Genomic DNA, 21,089 nt, shown 5'->3' with positions numbered 1-21,089 from the left:
AGAATTATGTTTCCTCATTTTCTTTACAGCATCTCTGGTGTTCCAGCTATACTATCCAGCACAAGCATGCTCTTCATCTGCAGTGAACCTCCTTGGCGACATTGCCAAACACACTTTACCCAGACCTCAGTTAGTGCTTCCATCCACCTAGATTTTTGGGTTAGAATGAAAATACCAGACGACAAGTTTCCTTTTGGAAGCATTTTTCTTTTCAGAAACATAAATGGGGGGCAGAGGCGAGTTTGGTTCCATTAGCTAATATGCATAACTTTACCGTGCAGTGTTGCATTTTGTTATCATCATACCGAGCTCGATAGCTGCAGTCGCTTAAGCACGGCAAGTATCCAGTATATCACAAATATTATTATAATATTTATAGATCTACCTGTTCAGTACAATACAATATAATCCACTATTTCATGTGGTTAAAATTTATACATAATACATAAAAGTCATAGGTACATGTTTCACCCTTTTTTTACGGGCATCATCAGCCTATATCAATCTTAAAAATTAATGAATACGTGATCTTTCTAGTCTTATAAACTATAGAGTAAAATGTTGGAGAATGATCTCATAAAATGTTGTTCTATAACATCTAAAATAGGGATATTGCACAGAAAGTATGTTAAAAAATACTGTGAATTAACAGTTTTTGAAGATTATAACGTGGTTAATCATCAAATATTCATGATTATAACGTGGTTAATCATCGAATACATAATACATAAAAGTCATAGGTACATGTTTCACCCTTTTTTTATGGGCATCATCAGCCTATATCAATCTTAAAAATTAATGGATACGTGATCTTTCTAGTCTTACAAACTATAGAGTAAAATCATCGAATATTCATGATTAACCACATTATAATCTTCAAAAACTGTAAATTCACAGTATTTTTTAACATACTTTCTGTACGATATCCCTATTTTAGATGTTATAGTGGCAAATGCTAGGGCTGTACCTTAATTGAGGTCACGGCCGCTTCCTTCCCATTCCTAAGCCTTTCCTGTCCTATCATCGCCATAAGACCTATATGTGTCGGTGCGACGTAAAGCAAAATAGCAAAAAAAGGGCGTTATAGTACAACATTTTATGAGATCATTCTCCAACATTTTACTCTATAGTTTATAAGACGAGAAAGATCACGTATCCATTAATTTTTAAGATTGATATAGGCTGATGATGCCCATAAAAAAAGGGTGAAACATGTATCTATGACTTTTATGTATTATGTATAAATTTTAACCACATGAAATAGTGGATTATATTGTATTGTATTGAACAGGTGGATCTATAAATATCATAATAATATTTGTGATACACGTCATCTTCAATACGGAACCAAAATTAGAATAGTTACCTGTAAGTATCCAGTATTCAGGAGAGAGTGGGCTCGAACCCCACTGTCGGCAACCCTGAAGTTGGTTTTCCGTGGTTTCCCTTTTCACACCAGGCAAATTCTGGGGCTGTACCTTAATTAATTAAGCCCATGGCCACTTCCTTCCCACTCCTGCCCCTTTCCTGTCCCATCGTCGCCACAAGACCTATATGTGTCGGTGCGCTGTAAAACAACTTGAAAAAAAAAAAAATTATCATCGACCTGATGGTAATGCTTTCAGAGTCATTAATATGAACCGTATTGTGTAGTGTCATTTTGAAATACACAGGCATCTGGTCTTCATTCCCAATTTGAGAAATTTATGAGACCATGGTATAAAAGGCTTGAATATGGCCCACGCCTGATTTTTAGAACAATATTTTTGCAAAAATTGTGTTGATAGTGTTTGGGATTATACAGTATTGTCTTTATTGTTGTTATCATTAATGTTACTACATGGAATGACATAGTGAATGTACATGTGGTATATCTTTATACCTTCTTCATTGAACCATCTGTATGTTACAAAAATAATTTGTTTATATTCTCTGTTCCAGTTGTTGGTTAAACATAAGGTGATAAGGCATAACATCGTGGTGCAGAGACCGCGGCTCTTGGCTAATGTCGGCGAGGAAGAAGGGGACAGTCCGAGCAGTGACGACGACAGTTCTGCGGAAAGTGAAAACAGTAGCAGTGACTTGGACCAGCCAGCTTCCACCACAGCCACATCTGCTGCAGTTGCTAGCTGTAGAGAAGATGCTAGTCTTATTCCACCTGCCAGTTGTCCCGGAGCAGAAGATAGTGGGAGATTGATTGTTGTAGATCTGAGGAAGGCAGTGAATGTGGACTTGCAGGATGTCCTTTCCAGTGTTCCCAATAAAATACAGAACTTCTGTGATGTTGGTACTTCTCCTGGTCCAGAAGAATCGAGGACAGATGGTGGATCTCTGATGGAACAAAATTCATCCAGATCTCAACAGGAAAGTCAGACTAGATCTGGGGACAAAGTCCCTTTTCCAAATAGGGATGTGTTAAATACAAACACTGTGAAGATGTCTGAAATAGTGAAGTGTGTGGATCAGTGTAAGACTACAGTTGTGCAGGGGAATGCTGCTGGAGGGATTGCAGCAGCAAGTTCTTCAGGGGGAAAGTGGTTTGATAGTGCAATGGAAAGTAGTCTGCAGTTTTCTTCTGGTTGTAAACCTCCTTCCCAAGAAACAAGGGCTGAGCCCACAGAGGTTTCTGTACCAGGCACATCCTGTGCTTCAACTCAGGTGAACTGGTGTGTTCCAGAGAACCAAATACTGAATATTTTGGATTCAGGCAGACCCTCGCAAATTTCTCAGTCATTGCCCACAGCTGTGGCCTCGTGGTGTGCAGATCAATCTAGGATCACACCGGTTGAAAACATAAATATCAGTGCAAACGATATTCTGCTGTCAGAAAATGGGCACGTGTCGTCACCGACCCCAATCGACTGGTCTGTCAATGACGACACGCTGCCCGATAACAACAGTGTCACGAACAACAGCATTCCGGACATTTCATTATCAGAGGATATGCTACCAACACCGAGTTGTATTTCAGCTTCAGCAGCGTTAGGTTGGTGTATGGGTACCAACCTACCAGTCACAAGTGTTGCCAACAGCACGTCAGGTACCACTCCAACCGAAAGTCAGCAGGTCATGGTGTCTTCTGCAGTATTGCCACAGATTGACTGGTATGTTGAGAAACGAGATTCCTCAGATTCCATCATAACTACCCCTGTACCAAGAGTCAGCTGGCTCACAGATGAAACTCAGAGTTCTGGAGACAGCACGATTGAAGAAGTTGCTCGATCGACGGGTTGGGGCACAGACAAAAGTATGAGAGCTGAAGATGGCATTATCAGTAGGACTAATGACATATCACTGTTGGAACCGGAAGATGTTTCTGTACCATCTCCTTTAGAATGGTGCAGTAAGGCTCTGGAATCAGAGCCTACAGTGATTCGTAATGGTAATAATGATGGTCATAATAATATTGACAATATTAGTAGAAAAGATGATGACACTGTAAATGTGATACACTCTTCACAAGAGATTGGCATGAACTGGCGGAGTAGTACTGGAACTACGCATTTGCCAACTTTACGGATGGATTGGGACATTGAGAGGAATTCTGGGGCAGTGGTAAACAAAAAGGAGGAAAAGCCGCAACCACCTGTGTCTTCGCTTTGGACTGCTGAATATATCTTGCGAAATGAGTGTAATTCAAGCTCCTCACCAATACCATCCGGACTGAGTTGGTCTGTGGATAAGTCAAACAATGTCAAGGAGCAGTTGAGGGGAAGTGATGGAGTACAGACGAAGAACATGGTGCAGGACGAAGATAGTCTCATGAGTTTCATTTTGCCCAATCTCATCGAAGAGCGTACAAAGACTATACCTGTTCAGGAAGCTTGCAACTTACATTTAGAGAATGTGTCTGATCGTAAATGTAATGAAGGTATTACAGATCCTTCATTAAGTGTTCTAAAATCCAACACTCTTAATACATCTACATCACCATCATCGTCATCATCATCATCTTCGCCATCGTCATCCAGCTCCACTCATGATACTGATGATACTCCTGATATACCCATTGCCAATTTGGGAATTTCTTCCATTCAAGACCAAGTGGCTCAGCTTAGAGATGGTGAAGAGGTAAGTGTGGGGTTGTGACTGTACAAATTGCAAAATCAGTATTGGGCACTAGGAATATAAACTTCCAAATAAATAAATTCAGGAAGGGGAAAAGAAAAAAGACACCTATCGCAGTTGAAGTTAATAAGTTCAGGGTCATGTGGAATGATACAGGAATCCAATTCCAGTGGTAGGCCTTATTAAATGACAACCTGAAAATATGCTTTTGTGGATAGGTAAAGTCTGGCTCAGAACAAGTCGTATAGAGTATGAACAGTATGAAAACACTGGAGGTCAGGGACAATCCCCATATCTCCATACACTACTGTCTTCAGATAGATTAATTTTTTTTAATCGTGTTTTATTTTTGGTCTATATTGACTTATATCCAATAACAACACTGAAAAATCCCTGGTAATGTTATCTGTCCGCCTTGTCAGTATTAATCAAAACCTATTTAATATTTATTAATATCATACATGTTTCGAGAACCACGTTCATGCCCTTCATCACCAACAAAAAAATGCACCAAATAATCTGTGGATTCGATACAAAAACATATGAACTATATGCTATCATATAAGTTATAAATTAAAATACAAGAATTGTCATCTAAATAAAATCTTTCAAATTACACTTTCTTTCAAAAAGTCTCTTCTTCGTAAAATATTCTGATAATGTCTCTAAACACAATGTGTGCATCAAAAATTAAAACTTAAAATTTGTATTACAACTGCTTCTGTTCTCTTTGTCTGTTGAAAATACGGTACTTCCAGAATGGCCAGCAACATTCTTTTTGTTTTATAGTGTAATGGAAAGCTTAATCATAACCCAGCTAGAACATTGTTAGCCGTTTTGGAAGTATTTTCAACAGACAAAAAGTACAGGAGCTACAGAATAAATTTTTATGTTTTAAATTTTCAGTGCACACATTGTTTTTGGAGATATCAGAATATTTTAAGATTTTTCTGTGTAATTTTAAAGATTTTATTATGTGTCAAATCATCCGTCCATCGTGCTACGCTCGCAGAGGGCGGAGATCCGCTTCGCTGTGTAACGGGCCTAAGTGTTCCTTGGATACACTGCCTAGTAGTAAACATTAATATGGGCACCCTGTTTTATACCAGCCAACCACTCTTTCCGTGGGGAAACACAACACTCATGCTCTCTCCTCGACTTTGCCAGATTTCACTGTGGGCATCACACAGGCTGCCATGTAACATCTGTTTGGCATTCCCCTCACTCGCACCCCAACCTTCTCATAACATTGCCATATGATACAGCATAACTAAATCACTCCATTCGTGTCTCTCCAGTGGTGGGGGGCATTGAGGGGAAAGAGGAGTGAGGGAATCTGTGTGAATGATAGCTAGTCTGATGTTTATTGAAATTTTAATCGTAATATTTGGCAGCTTTGGGGATTATAGACTCCAAAAGAACATTAGTATTTTCAGAAATTTCATTAATATTAAAATGAGGATTGGTAAACTGGTCAAGATAAATGAAGTACCCTTCTGTAATATTAAGAAGGGGGCATTTCTGATTGAAACTAATTATGTTTAAATCCTGTTGGATATTAGTGAAGTGCTGGGCTGAGTGGCTTGGACGGTTAAGGCGCTGGCCTTCTGACCCCAACGTGGCAGGTTCGATCCTGGCTCAGTCCGGTGGTATTTGAAGGTGCTCAAATATGTCAGCCTCGTGTCAGTAGATTTACTGCCACGTAAAAGAACTCTAACAGGACTAAATTCCGGCACCTTGGCGTCTCCGAAAACCGTAAAAGAGTAGTTAGTGGGGCGTAAAACAAATAACATTATTATTATTATTATTATTATTATTATTATTATTATTATTATTATTATTATTATTATTATTATTATTATTATTATTATTATTATATTAGTGAAGTGATGATTGAAATCTTTGACATGCTGACCCATAGGTTTTATAAGCTTGTTATTTTTTGTCTTACTTTTCTGTCTTCATAGTCTTTACACTATTGACTTTTCTAAGATACAGTCTCTCTTCGTTTTCTTTTAGATATCTTTTAATACATTGTCCAACACTACTACTTATATTCAATACTAGGATATTCCTCAGGCTAGTGCAGCATTATTCTACTTTTGCAGAAGACTGCAACCTTGTACAAATTTTGTGTATCAGGGCACATTTTTATATGTGTCCCTTGATGTAATTCAGTGATAGTGTTGTTATTTTTATTATCAATTGTGCATCAACATCAAGACGATACATAATCATAGACTATACATACAGCATTCATATTTTTATCCACTGCTTTTGGGTGCTAGAGGGATCATCCTCAGAAATTTTGTCAAATGGCGGCAGTCTTACAGACTGGACAGATATATTCAAGACAATATTGTTACCACGATTATAAAATTTTCAGTGGCAATAATGCGGAACCATTTGTATAGAAAACATAGTAGACTATTTAATTTCTTCCTGGCAGTATTTAAAAAAGTTCATATTCTTGAGTATATTGATATTTGTTTTATATAACCAACAATTCAGTTATTTTTTCAATGAACTTGTGAGCTATTCTGTGTCCTTTGGCAAACACATATTGATGTCAGAATGAATAAATTAAAAAATATGTTTTTTGATTCCTTGTGATCAATGTTACAAAGATTTCACGGTCGTATTTGACCTTTTTAAATGGACTTTATGTTACGATTTCTTTATGTCTCTTTCTTAGACCTTATATTGTAAAAAACTGCTGAAGATGATCTTAAAATGATCGAAACTAGTCAACAAGTTTTTTCTTAAATGAATTGATAACAATTACTTCTTATCAATGTATTGATTAGGTGGAAAATAAACTCCTTTTCTTAATAGGAAATAAAGTTATATCCATCTATACAATCCTTAGAATGTTTATTGCTTATCTAGACTCTAGCTTGTGGGTTCTTCAAGGTGTCTGGGTACTTTTGATCAAATATATTATAGTAACTAGTTCATGTTAAATCATTTTAAAATAAAACAGTTTATTAAGCACTCATCATTTGGTAGGCGAAGGCCCATTATAGTACCGTGGCCATTTTTTAATTTTCAGAAATATATTTCTCCTGTTCCTTCAAATGCAGTACAATATGGAGCTCTTTTACACTCTTGTACTTTCCTCTCTGTAAAAATAAATATTCAAACAATCCGTCACCACTGATTGGTGCTTAGGGCGGTCACCCAGGTGGCAGAATCCCTATCTGTTGTTTAACTAGTCTTCTTACATAATTGCGAAGAATTTGGAAATTTATTGAACATCTCTCTTGGTAAATTATTCCAATCCCTAACTCCTCTTCCTATAAATTAATATTTGCCCCAATTTTTTCTCTCAAATTCCAACTTTGTCTTCGATCTTTTCTACTTTTAAAGACACCACTCAAACTTATTCGTCTACCAATGTCATTCCACGCCATCTCTCCACTGACAGCTCAGAACATACCACTTAGATGAACAGCTCCTTTCCTTACTCCCAAGTCTTCCCGGCCTAAACATTGCAACATTTTCATAATGAAAATCTCTTGTCGAAAGCAACCAGAACAAATCAAGCTGCTTTTCTGCGGATTTCTTTCACTTCTCAAACCAAGTAATCCTGGTGAGGGTCCCAGACACTGGAACCATACTCTAGTTGGGGTGTTACCAGAGACTTTTATGCCCTCTCCTTTACATCCTTACTACAAACCCAAATACCCTCATAACTATGTCAAGAGATTTATCTGTAATCTTTATTTACAGTCCCTTTTATGTAATAATTCCAGTGAAGATCTTTTCTTATATTAATACCTAGGTACCTTCAATGATTTTCATGAGGAACTTTCACCCCATCAACACATTAATTAAAACTGAGAGGAAACTCACAATTGACCTATCTAAGGTGTTTCATAGGATAGATCATGGAAGACTACTGGCAAAAATGAGTGCAATTGGACTAGACAAAGGAGTGACTGAATGAGTGGCTATATTTCTAGAAAATAGAAACTCGCACCTGACTTTTCATCCTGTTTACCATCATACCCTTGCTTGCTCTCCATCTCTGATCATTGTCGAGGTCTTTTCGCAGTTACTCAGAATCTTATAACTTGTTTATTATTCTATACAGTATAACATCATTTGCAAAATGCTTTATCTCTGATTCCAGTTCTTTATTGATATCACTTATTAAGAAAACATAAAGGTCCAATAATACTACCTTGTTTTACCGAGCTCGATAGCTGCAGTCGCTTAAGTGCGGCCAGTTTCCATTAATCGGGAGATAGTGGGTTCGAGCCCCACTGTCGGCAGCCCTGAAGATGGTTTTCCGTGGTTTCCCATTTTCACACCAGGCAAATGCCGGGGCTGTACCTTAATTAAGGTCACGGCCGCTTCCTTCCACTTCCTAGGCCTTTCCTATTCCATCGTCGCCAAAAGACCTATCTGTGTCAGTGCGACGTAAAACAAATAGAAAAAATATTTGAAAAAATACTACCTTGAGGAATTCCCCTCTGATTGATTACAGGATCAGATATTGCTTCACCTACTCTAATTATCTGAGTTCTGTTTTCTAGAAATATAGTCGCCCATTCAGTCACCCAGTTGCACTCACTTGTGCCAGTAGTCTCCCATGATCTATACTATGAAACACCTTAGATAGGCCAATTGTGATACAGTTCATTTGACCTCTTGAATCCAAGATATCTGCTATATCTTGCTGGAATTCTACCAATTGAATTTTAGCAGAATAACCTTTCCTAAATCCAAACCGCCTTCCCTATACATGAATGACCTATCAGAACAACTGACGAACTGTAAATATCACTTATACGCTGACGATATCCAATTGTTTATTCATACCAAGCCGAATGACATACAAGAAGCAACCATGAAATTAAACGAAGACTTATTTAACATTAACGAATGGACTAGTAGCCACTGCCTGAAAGTAAACCCATTAAAATCGCAAGCCATCATAATAGGATCTAGAAAAGCGCATGCCAAGTTAGAAAGCATCAACGTACCGGTTGTCAAGATCAATGAAACACCTATAGCACTGAAAGACTCTGTTAAGAACCTTGGAATAATTTTTGATAAGTATTTAAGTTGGTCAGAGCACGTAACAAAAATTTGTCAACGTGTATTCGGTTCATTACACTCACTATACAAACTGAGAGATTTTCTACCTGTCAAAACCAGGAAACTGCTCATTCAAGGACTAATACTACCAATATTTGATTATGGTGATGTAGTCTATAATAACATAAGTTGTTCACTTGGTTCTAAACTTCAACGGGCGCATAATGCCTGCATTCGATTCATTCTAAATGTTCCGCTCCATTCCCACATCAGCCCATTCCTCCATCAGCTGTCCTGATTAAGATTATGTGATAGACGTAAATACCATGCTGTTTCTCTTCTTCACAAAATACTGCGAACAGGTAAACCACATTATCTGAGAACAGATTTCAACTACCTCTCTCCCTCAAGCAGAACACCCTCAAGGTCATCAGTACAAACCCTGCTGTCCATCCCCACTCATCACAGTAGTACGTTTAACAAGTCATTTGTACCGGGGACCATACGTTCCTGGAATTCTCTCCCGGCTGAAATTAGAGACATAAGCAACCTAAAGCTATTCAGAAGAATGTGCTGGAAACTTTACCTACACTCAGATTGATTTACTCTTAGAAGTACCCTTAAATTTTAGATTATTAAGTTAAATGAATAAAATGTCAATGTAAGGTTAGAAACATTATAGTTTATATTTTTCGAGATATAGCTCTAACAATAGTAATTATTATAAATTAATTTTAAAATGTTAAAATGATTTTTATGATGCTTTACATTTCATACAAATTACATTTCACATTAACTTTAAATTATAATTAACTTATTTTTTAAGTAGTTATAATATTCAGTATATTATGTTTATACAGGTGCATAATTATATGGTTTGGCATAATAGCAGGCTTCATAGCCTGAGCCCCGCCATGTACAGAAAGACATTAATAAATAAATAAATAAATAGAACCAGTTAGTAATTTTGCAAACATGTCTCATATAATCAGAAAGAATGCTTTCTCGAAGCTTACATTCAACACCTGTCAAACTGATTGGGCCTGTAATTTTTGGCTTTCCTTTATACACAGGGGCTACTGTAGCAACTCTTCATTTCATAAGCTGCTTCATGGAAATAATTCAGATATAGTACTATATCCCAACCCAGATATCTTATCAATTCCAGCTGCTTTTTCACTTTTCAACTTTTGTATCTTATTTCAAATGTCTTTGTTATCATAGGTAAATTTCAGTACTTCATTAGTATTAGTCACCTCCGCTATCTGGATATTATCCTTGTAACCAGCAATCTTTACATACTGCTGACCGAATACCTCTGTCTTCTGTAGATCCTCACATACACACTCCTCTTGTTCATTAATGATGTCTAGAATGTCCTTTTTGGAACTTGTTCCTGCCTTAAAGTACCTATACATACCCGTCCATTTTTCACTAAAATGTGTATTCCACGAACCTGCTACGCAGGCGTAGCAGGGGGAGAGGTGATACTCCCACGTGGCGCGTCCCAGGTGGCGGATAGGGGGGTCCTAACCGGCTTGCCGGCGGACTTGAGGGAAATAAAATACCTCTCGCGGACCAAACACACACCCCCTGTGGGTGGGGGAAGCTGATGAATAATACACCCACGGTATCCCCTGCCTGTCGTGCGAGGCGACTAAAAGGGGCGACCAAGGGATGAATGAATTAGAACCATGAAACTACTCTTGATTCGTACCATCATGCGGGGAACACCATGGGTTGCATGTACTTGCGAGTAGTCTCACTAACATGGTACGAAATACGTTTGTGATTCGTTGCAGTAAAAAGCCTGGCCTGGTGGATTCCAGTACCCGTGCGTTGTACCCATGTGGGCAACACCGCGGGTCTGGGCGTAGCCTGTGAGTTGTACCACTATATGAGCGACACCGTGGGTCTGCGTTGCCTGTGATTAGTACTCACTATGTGCGGAACACCCCGGGGCCCTTGGGACCGGCACCCGTGACTAGTACCCTAGGTGAGGAAACTCATCGGTTTGCGTTGGCTGTGGGTAGCGCCATTGTGTGCGAAACACCATAGGTCTGCGTTACCTGTACGAAGTACAGTACTTGTGAGTAGTACCATCTTTTGTGGAACACCGTGAGTCTTCGCTACTTCTGATTAATACCCCAACATGACACATACCATGGTTCTATTTTACTCGCGACATGTACCATTCTGTGGGGCCTTAGACGTGGATTTTGCACCCCCTTTAGACACCAAGCATCATTGTGCTTTGTAAGTGGTTCTTTGGTCGCTAACAATGTTATTTTCGATCTGCATTGAGTCCGCTCCACTGGTTTTTGTTTGTTTGTTTTGTTTTGTGTTTTGTTGGGTTCCTGTCCATCCATTCATTCATTCTTCATGACATTTTATTTTTATTTTGGTCAGTGGATGCCTTTGAATTTTTTTGTTCTTTCATTTCGTACCATTAGGGGCCGATGACCTTCGATGTTAGGCCCCTTAAAACAACAAGCATCATCATCATCATCATCAAAATGTGTATTGCACTGCTACAGTCTGCACAGCGGTCACCAATGGCAACCACACTGATACTGAGCCTTATATGTCCCTACATAAACTATGTAAAGTAATAGTGGGCAATGCAGTGCACAAACAAGAAATAAACAGTGGGGAACAGGGAAAGGAAGAAACACATCAACAAGAAAAACAACAAACAAACAGCGAACATTACTCACTTTGACAGTCGAAGTGATGCAGTTTGTTGATGAAAATAAATAAAAAGTAGGCTTACTCACCAAACACAACCAAGTGTTTGTTACCTTAACTTACTCCCAATCAAAATATAGATGCACTTGTCCAAAGCTCTAGTATAAAACTAGCCAGATTCAGTTTTTTCAAGTCCAACCTTTTTTTATCAAAGGTGACAAGAGCATTGCTTCCAAATAAACATCGGCGGCCATGGCGGCTCGCTTCACACATATCACCCAGCTGCTGTCCTCCTCACGATGTAGCCGGAAGTACAGTTGAGGAGGGGGGGGGAGAAAGTTCCCAAGATTGTGAGCAGCACATAGCACTTGTGTAGAGGTTTAAAATGCAAGAAATTTTGATAATGTGTTGAAACAGTACTTCTGTAAATAAGGTTTTTAAATGAAGATGCACCTTTGTTATTTGGGTTTTTGGATATCAAAATAAAAACATTGTTCTTAAAATCGGTACAGTATGACTGTGAATTATGCTTGCTATGATGTCCTCAACTGATTTCTTTGCCAGATTCAATTTTGTAGTAAGTTCCTTCAATTTATCTTTACTTCTACAACCATTTCTAACTCTGTGTGTTTTTTTCTTACTTTTGCAGTTGGTGTTTGTAACTGGTGAAGGCCAAGTCCTTCCCAACTCCTCAGGAGACCATGATGGGCAGAAAGTAGCTATCGACGCTCTTCTTGAACAGCTCCAACAATCCTCGGATGATGGTGACATATCAGAGAAGTCAATACCAGACAATTGTTCACAGCTGGAAGAGGACCTTGGAACAAATACCAAAAACAACTTTGTTGAGTCCGAGCGAAATTTGGAGAGTAATGTGAAGGTTGAACTGCCTGGAGAGCAAGGCCAGTACGTTGTAATCCCTGTCCCATCAAGTAACGAGCCGAATGAAGACCAGAGTGCTGGCAAGACTGTTCTCAGTCAGCAAGTGTTCACAAGACTAGCTGGTGACAATGACCTCGAGGATGTCAAGAGTCTGCTCAGTAAGGGATACAGTTTACAGTTTCTTGTCGAGCAAGAAGATGGCAGCACCACTCTGGTGGATGTTGTGCCTTCCGTCTCGGATATGTCCGATGTGGTAAACCAGGAGAATCCTCAGGTTGTGGTTAATTTTGATGTCAGTAGCATGCCTTTGGGTCGGTCAGGGATTTCTAATTTCAGTATAGATCCTGTTCCGAGTGACAGTGCAGGGGCTTTGCAGATCATGCCTGGCTTGTGTACCGACTTAGCTAAAGGAGTCAATGGAGATTTTCATCTCAAGTCAGATAATCTAAACTGGGGTGCATTGTCTAGTCCTGCTGCAAATACCCCTCCAGACCTTCCTTCAAACAAGACTGCCCGAAGTCCACAAGCAGGACTTCTCCTTGGTGAAGCAACAGGAGTTCTAAATTCACTTATCGATCAAAGTAACCAGATGTCTGTTGGAAAACCTCAACAGGAGAGCAACTTAGACTTTGGTCTTGACATACCTTTGAGTGCAGAGTTAGGGAAGCAGTTGGAGTGCCCATCCCAGACTAGTTTCCTTGAAACTGAACCAGCAACTCAAGATTGTGGTAAAGATACAGCTCTTTCTATTGCAGTAAAAACAAACACTAATGCTGCAGTGTCCACAGAAGACAACAGCGAGGTAAATAACATCGGACAGTTCATAGAAGAGTGCAAGAAACATCTTAGTTCATTGTCAGGAGAGTCTGTTGGCTTCAGCTTTGGTGAGCCCAATGTTAGTCCAGCTCCGCTTGAAAATGGCAGGGGTGATTTTAGCATGGACAGCATCTGCAGTGAGGTGAATTTCCAGCCAGTTCAGAAGGACTTCACCGATCTCCTTTTGAGTCAAGATGACAGCAGCAGAGCCTTGATCGCCGTCAAGGATTTTACAGATTTGGTCGAGGTTGATGCAGCTGACAAAGGGTTTCAGGCCCTGAGTGTTACACCAGAACCACCGGCGGTGCCTGCGCAAGGACTGATGTTGTCGACGCCCACTCACTCTTTACACGCACCGCTCGACGGGCGGATGACACCTCTAACTACCGAACCGCCACGAGATAATAACAAGGAGGGGAGCTCTGTAATGACTGTACCAACATCTGCCATCTCACAGTCTCTTGAGGAACAACAAACTGAAGCAGAGGCTGCAGATATTGATCTGGAAATGTTGGTTGAGGTATGTTGTTTTAATACTTGTTACTCAGTGCTTGATGTGGGATGAAAAAGAAAAGAGGTTTTGGTCTGGAGCTGTATCTAAACAGAACTCTCCATTCCATATTAATGCTAATATTCCTGATTCGGGAAAGTGCTCGTTGATTTCTTCAAGTTCAAACTCTTCTTCCTACTTGTTAATAGCAGAATTCCTTCATCATTCACTTTTCTCATTTCAGCTCTTTCTTTTGCATGTTTTTGCCGAATTCTAATCAAATATTTATTTTCCATTATTCCATTTGTTATTCTATACAACTGACCACAATGTATTCACAGCATCAGCTCCAACTGAGCGTGCTAGTCAACACAGCGCCATCACATATTTAGCTTAAATTTTGCCTTACTTTGAAGCGCTATTTCATGAAAGCTAAGTTACTGATTTTTATATATTTTTTGCAGCAAATACTCTCCTCTTTTATCTGTCAATTGAGGCATGAAACATAATCGTAGGTTAAATACTTTCGGTGATATACGTGTTCTACCCAAACAATAACAGCACCTTAAAATTTTTCGTTTCATGTATCCATTGTCGAGTAAGGTAAGTCTACATTAAAAAACCTAGCACACTCATACACGTGAAACTATTGTTAAATTGGTCTGTTTTCGGAATGGCTTTGTTGTCGTCATCATCATAGAACACCTACAGTGTGCCGGGTAGGGTAGTGTTGAATGAGTCTTCATCGTTGTCTGTCCAGAAATACCTTCTCTCTCTCACCACTGACTGCCAGTTTCCTCTTCTTTTCTCCACGTCCTCTCTCAGCTGGTGTAGCCATCTCTTCCTAGGTCTTCCCACTGGCCTCCTTGCTGTACAGCAGTGACAGCTGGATGGACTCAGGATATCTTATTCGTAAGTTAGAAGCAGCAAACATGAAATTAGTATTTACATCATATGTACTTGTAGCATACCTTTGTAATATTCTCCAGATGTTTTCCTTTTCATGGGTCTGCAGTTACACTTAACATGATTGCATTTGTAAAAATTTCAAATTTCAAAAAAGGCTTTCACAGCCGCAGATCTTAAAATCACAGGAATAGAACCAGCTTTTGGGTGGTTAGGCCGTGTGCATTATGCAGAGTTTCGTCCAGATGTGCCATTTGGACTCATCAGCTGGAATGGCACGCCCCTCCAGGACTCTGCCCCGCCACACAGTTTGGTCTGCCACTGCTAAGCAGAGTCCTGGAGGGGCGTGCCATTCCAGCTGATGAGTCCAAATGGCACGTCTGGACGAAACTCTGCATAATGCACACGGCCTAACCACCCAAAAGCTGGTTCTATTCCTGTGATTTTAATTTCAAATTTGTTAATGTTGACTTGGGTCGATCAATTTCATGTTCACGAACACTTTCTAATTGGTTGATAAACATTTGGTCTGACATTGGTATAATTTATAACTGTTAGGCTCTTCAGTCTTCTGAAACTAATTTTGAATAAATACATTTATAAGGGGCGATCAAAAAGTTTCCATTCGACGACCGTACAGTCCTGAATCGGGATGCCAGTCACGCAAAATCGCCATGAGCATTGAGGCACTCGTCCTACCTACGCACCAGGTTGAAGGTCCCCGTGTGGTAAAACAGTGTGTCCTGCTGCGTGAAGAAGTCCGTAACCGCCTGCTGCACGTCTTTGTCTGACAGGAAGCGAAGCTACCGAAGCTGATGTTGAGATCCATTGCTAGCGCACCAATAGTTATGCGCTGGTTCGCCCTAATCACCTCATCCATCGACCAGCACAGAACTTGGTGCACCACTCCACAACAGTGGTTTTTGACAGGCATACTCAGTCTTCATTCTCCTATGGAAATCCACAGGAGTTTGTCCTTCAGCAGTCAGGAACAGAATAATAGCATGTTGGTCCTGTTTGGGCGTATTTAACGCACACACCTCAGTACTACACAATTGCCACACTGATCCCTTTGCCTACATGTCCGTGCTTATATACCAGCATCGGAGTCACACTACATTGCATGTCCAGTGAAGCAACGACCTCAGACAGAAACTTTTTGATCATGACTTATATAAACTATCTGAGAAAAAAGAAAACATATTGGTACAGAATTATACCTGGAAAAGAAACAATGTAATTCAAATAGAATGATGTTTCATTCTTGAAAGAACATCGTCAGATTCAATCAAATCACACTCGAATATATTTAGAAATGTATAAACATTTATGTTTTACTGTATGCGAGTGAAGGCTGGATGGACTCAAGATATCTTACTCGTAAGTTAGAAGCAACAAACATGAAATTAGTATTAATATCATATGGTAGCAGATTCTGTACTAGCTGGGCTGAGTGGCTCAGACACTTGAGGCTCTGTCCTTCTGACCCCAGCTTGGCAAGTTCGATCCTGGCCCAGTCCGGTGGTATTTGAAGGTGGTCAGTTTCGTCTCGGTAGATTTACTGGCACATAAAAGAACTCCTGCGAGACTAAATTCCAGCACCTTGGTGTCTGTGAAAAACCATTAAATTAGCTAGTGGGACGTAAAGCAAATACCATTATATTATTCATTATTGATTCTATGCTAGAGTGGAGAGCAGTGAGGACTTCATTAAGGTAAGTTCCAAAATTCAAGTTTTTAAGGATTTAAGTAGAAATAAAAAATAATATTTTTTATCAGGCTGGTGGCTGTGTCGATGTTTCAGTGGTTCTTTTTCATAAGTTGTATATCATCACGAATAAGCCAGAAAATATTTGTAGACCAATTCGTACCACAAATGTAGGACTAGGAGTTCATTAAGTGATTTTTGCTGCTGGTCTAAAACTTTTGTTAGGTACTGTATCTCTTGCACTCAAAAATTTGGTGTGTCACCCACCTGACTTGTCAGCCTTATTGGTAGTTTTCTTTTCCTCCAGGAAGTGGATGATGGCCTAGTTCCTCAGGTGGATGCTGGTCCTCCTTACAGCTGTGACATCTGTAACAAAGAATTCCTTAAGGCGTTATATCTTTATCGCCACCTCCGCAAGCACACGGGGGAGTTCACGTGCGTCCGGTGTCTGGCCGTGTTTGCCCGCAAGGAGAATCTGTTGAGCCACGCCTGCTTTGCCAGCAACGGTGCCGTCACCTGCGAGCACTGCGGGAAGAGGTTCCTCCACAAGAAGCTGCTCACCAGACACATGGCCATCCACACAGGTCAGTTAGTGCCTCTCTCTATTTCCAAGTTATCTTATATTTACGGGGCCGATGCCCTAGATGTTAGACCCCTTTAAACAACAAGCATCATAATCATCTGGTATTTATGCTAAGAATTTTGGCAACTAAGTGCTGGTAATATACAGGATGGAAGTATACTTTACTGACAAATGTTCACATTTTTGGTAGGTAGGTAGATACCTACATAGGTACAGGAAACTATAAGTCTGTATATAATACAAATGTCACAAAATAATAATAATAATAATAATAATAATAATAATAATAATAATAATAATAATAATAATAATAATAATAATAATAATAATAATAATAATAATAATCTAACACATGATTTGTGGTTCAGGGAGGTCAGGAAGGATCAGGATGATGTTAACAGAACCGAGTACCAACAGCAGATCAGTAAATTCAAGGGCTTTCGTGATGAAGAACAGCAGAAAGGAGACAGGCTGCCAGAGAGAGAGAGTGCAACGATACTGGGCTGCAAAGAAGGGTTCTAAAAATGTGTAATGCCTATTGCTCACAGGAAAATGTTTTGTAAAATTTGTTTTACAATTAATTTTATAAAAATTTGATGAAAATAAGTTGTGTTGCCCACGGTAAAATTATTGTATAAAATCCGTGGAAGCATCAGGATGGCCATCTATGAACTCACTTCTGAACTAAGATGTGTATGTGCTGCCATCTATTGATAAACTTTAAAACAAAGAATCAGCTGTTCAACTTAGTTTGAGAGTATGGCTCTAACAAACAAAGCAAAACTTGCTGCAATTATGTGTTGTACAGTGATAAAAAGGAAGAAAAGAAATGCCAGGAAATGCTGGACTTGGGATTGGATCAAAAGAAGAGAAGAAGGTAGAGGATTGCTGTCCTTGGTCAAAAATTAGTTGAGGTTAGAAGACCAGCCTTCATATAGGAATTCGGCGATTGTGTTTACTGCCTCTCTTCTTGCATTTCTGTTGTGGTAAAGCGGCGTTTTAACTTCGTACAAACAAGGATATTTCTGGTATCCGTCCAGTAAAACACTAACAGCTTCCTTAGTCCACCCAGATCCTGCCATTTTAGAAAGAAGTGTTTGTTTACAATCGAGCTTCACAGTCTTCTCACGACGTAACGCCAGCATTATCGTGATGTCAGCTTTGCTGATTGGTTCATTTCGTAAAATTAATTTTACGGAATGTCCTATTTTATGAAAAGTTTTATACAACTTGAATTTGACCGTGAGCAACAGAGATTTTATAAAATTAAATTATTGTACAATAAATTTTACAGAAAATTTTACCGTGAGCAACAGGTAATTACAGTTGCTTATTGTGGTCTCTATTGGCTGTAAACTTCTTAAAAAGTAATTTTTAAAAACACTAAGATACGTCACTGTGAAATGGTTCTGAAGCCAGTAGTTATGTATGCAGCCGAAATCCTATCCCTAAATGCCAGTAAAGGACTCCTCGAAGAACTGGAGAAAAAAGAGCGCAGAATAATTAGGGGAATCATGGGTTCCAACTGCAAGAATGGCATCCACCAAATAAGAACCAACAAGAAAGTCTGTAACAAAATAGAGAAAATTACGGACATGATTCACAAAAGACGGGCACGATTTTATGGTCAACCAAACGAATGGACAGAAATGGTTGACCAAATAGATCTTCCACATATTTGATTCAATACCTAATAAAACCACGATGCCTTGGTTTAGAAACCCCAAAGAAGACCTTCAAGTGCTACAGGTCAAACCGGAGTACGCCTTTGACAGAGGGCTTTTCCGTTAAAAGATAGCGACACACCGGCTAAACCGAGACGAACAACCGAAAAGAAGACACAGTGTCCCTTCGACAGAGGAACGCAAGGAGGCCCACTCAGAAAGAATGAGGGAATTCTGGGCTCAAAAGAAAGCAAAGTTCACTGCCAAATGTAACAATTTAAAATGGTCCTTGATGGCCCCAGCGAATGAATTAATAATAATAATAATAATAATAATAATAATAATAATAATAATAATAATAATAATAATAATAATAATAATAATAATAATAATAAAAAAGAAAAACCCACTTTGACATGGTAACTAATGTTCACCGACACTTTATAGACCCATGGGCAAATAATTTCCCACACTTGTAAGTCATTATTATCATACTTCAGATGGATCCAACCAGAATTGTGTAAATATGTTTATTGTAGGTGGTAATAAACATATTTTTATTTCAACTGTTCCATAGAGCCCAGTAATACTCTCATTACTTTAAAAAAGTAATTAGATTCATCAGGTTGATGGTCATAACTGAAGGTATGATTCTATGTTCATGAAAGATCATTTCCTGAATATTTAAATATTGATAGAATGGGATATGAGGATGCTCTGGGCCCACACGAGTATGGTGATAGAAATGAAGATGGAGAGAAACTGTTGGACTTTTATATCAGAAATAACCTGATAATTAAGAAACATGTTTTATGAAGAGGAATAGCCATAAGATCGGCCGATATAGTTGGGATGGACAGTATGGAACACTCATCGATTTTTTAATAACAGACCGAGAATGGGGAAGATATGTTATGAATACGAAGATAATCCCCACTGAAAGTATGGAAGGTGATCATAGATTATTAATTGTGGAATTAAAACAAGTAAAAATCCCTAAATTTGTACTGAAGAAGAAACCAAAGATCAGGATTTGGGAATTGGAAGAGGAGGATAAAAGAATGGTATTCCGAGATCGGATAAAAAGGAAGTTGCCTAACATGGAAATACGAAGTGGAGAAGAAAAGTGGGACAATTTAAGACGTACATTGTGGAAGCAGCAATTGAGGTATGCGGGAAAACAAAAGCAAAGGTTAAGGGAAAGGGGACATGGTGGTTGACAGACAAAATAAAAAAGGAAATAAAAGAAAGGAACAAGGTGAAGTAAGGAATGGATAAGGAAAAGCAAAAAACTTATCAGAGGGATGAGAATAAGATAGAAAGGTAACATGTGAAATACACATGATCAAAACTACGAGTAAAGAGGAGTATCAAGGTAGAAAAGGAGAAATGTTGGGAAGAGTTTACAAACAAAATTGAGCAAGATAGTCGAGGAAATCAGAAACTATTATACAGAGTAATAAAATCGAAAAGAATAAATCAAGAAAAAAATCAAGGCATTAGAGAGAGAAGATGGATCCATAGTACATGTCGAAAAAGGTCTTCGGAAGGTGATGGCAAAATATTTTGAAAATCTTTGAAAAACTTTGAAGAACTTTATAATGGAGATGTCTGCTTGGTGGAAAAAGCAGATAAGAAAATGGAAATAATAGATGGAGAAAAAAGAAGAGAACCCGATAACATGCTTGGAACTTGAAAGGGCAGTGAAAGCAATGACCAAAGGTAAAGCAAGTGGGAAAGACAAAGGCAGCAGGAAGCAGTGGACTACAGTGGCTATACCGAGCGCTCAGGGCCATATGGAAGGATGAAAGGATACCTGAAGATTGGGCAACAAGAAAGCATTGTATCATTGTTCAAAAAAAGGAGATGGGAAGAAATGGTAAAATTATAGATGTATAACACTGTTATCACATGCGCTAAAAATAATGGAAAAAGTCGTAGACAAAAGACAGGGATATAATAGAAACACAGTTAGATGAAGAAAAATATGACTTTAGACCAAATAGATCAACAATAGACTTGATATTTACAATGCAAACGATAATGGAAAAACATCTGGAAAGGAATAAGGAAATCATCTTTGTATTATGATACAGTTAAGAGAAAACATGTATGGGAATGAATATTGAATTTTCACGACCGCATTGTAATCGATACCAACTTTCAACCTATTAGGTCGTGTTACGTACATTTAGTACGTGTTGAAGAGATGTTAAGTACTGAATAAAAATGGCTAAC

The 21,089-nt window shown here is 38.9% G+C and overlaps 1 protein-coding gene across 1 annotated transcript in view; it reads left to right on the top strand.

Annotated features, from left to right (window-relative positions):
* The window catches only part of LOC136885337 (uncharacterized), a 157,869-nt gene that overhangs the window by 56,876 nt on the left and 79,904 nt on the right, over positions 1 to 21,089 (top strand). The window contains exons 8-10 of the mRNA XM_068230284.1: positions 1,942 to 4,071; positions 12,452 to 14,020; positions 16,912 to 17,188. Of these exons, the coding sequence (XP_068086385.1) occupies positions 1,942 to 4,071; positions 12,452 to 14,020; positions 16,912 to 17,188 (3,976 nt within the window). The remainder of the gene's footprint in view (positions 1 to 1,941; positions 4,072 to 12,451; positions 14,021 to 16,911; positions 17,189 to 21,089) is intronic.

Source organism: Anabrus simplex, chromosome 14 (genome assembly GCF_040414725.1).
Source record: "Anabrus simplex isolate iqAnaSimp1 chromosome 14, ASM4041472v1, whole genome shotgun sequence".
Taxonomy (NCBI): Eukaryota; Metazoa; Arthropoda; class Insecta; order Orthoptera; family Tettigoniidae; genus Anabrus; species Anabrus simplex.
Note: the sequence above shows the minus strand (reverse complement) of the source record. Positions and strands in the feature narration are given on the sequence as shown.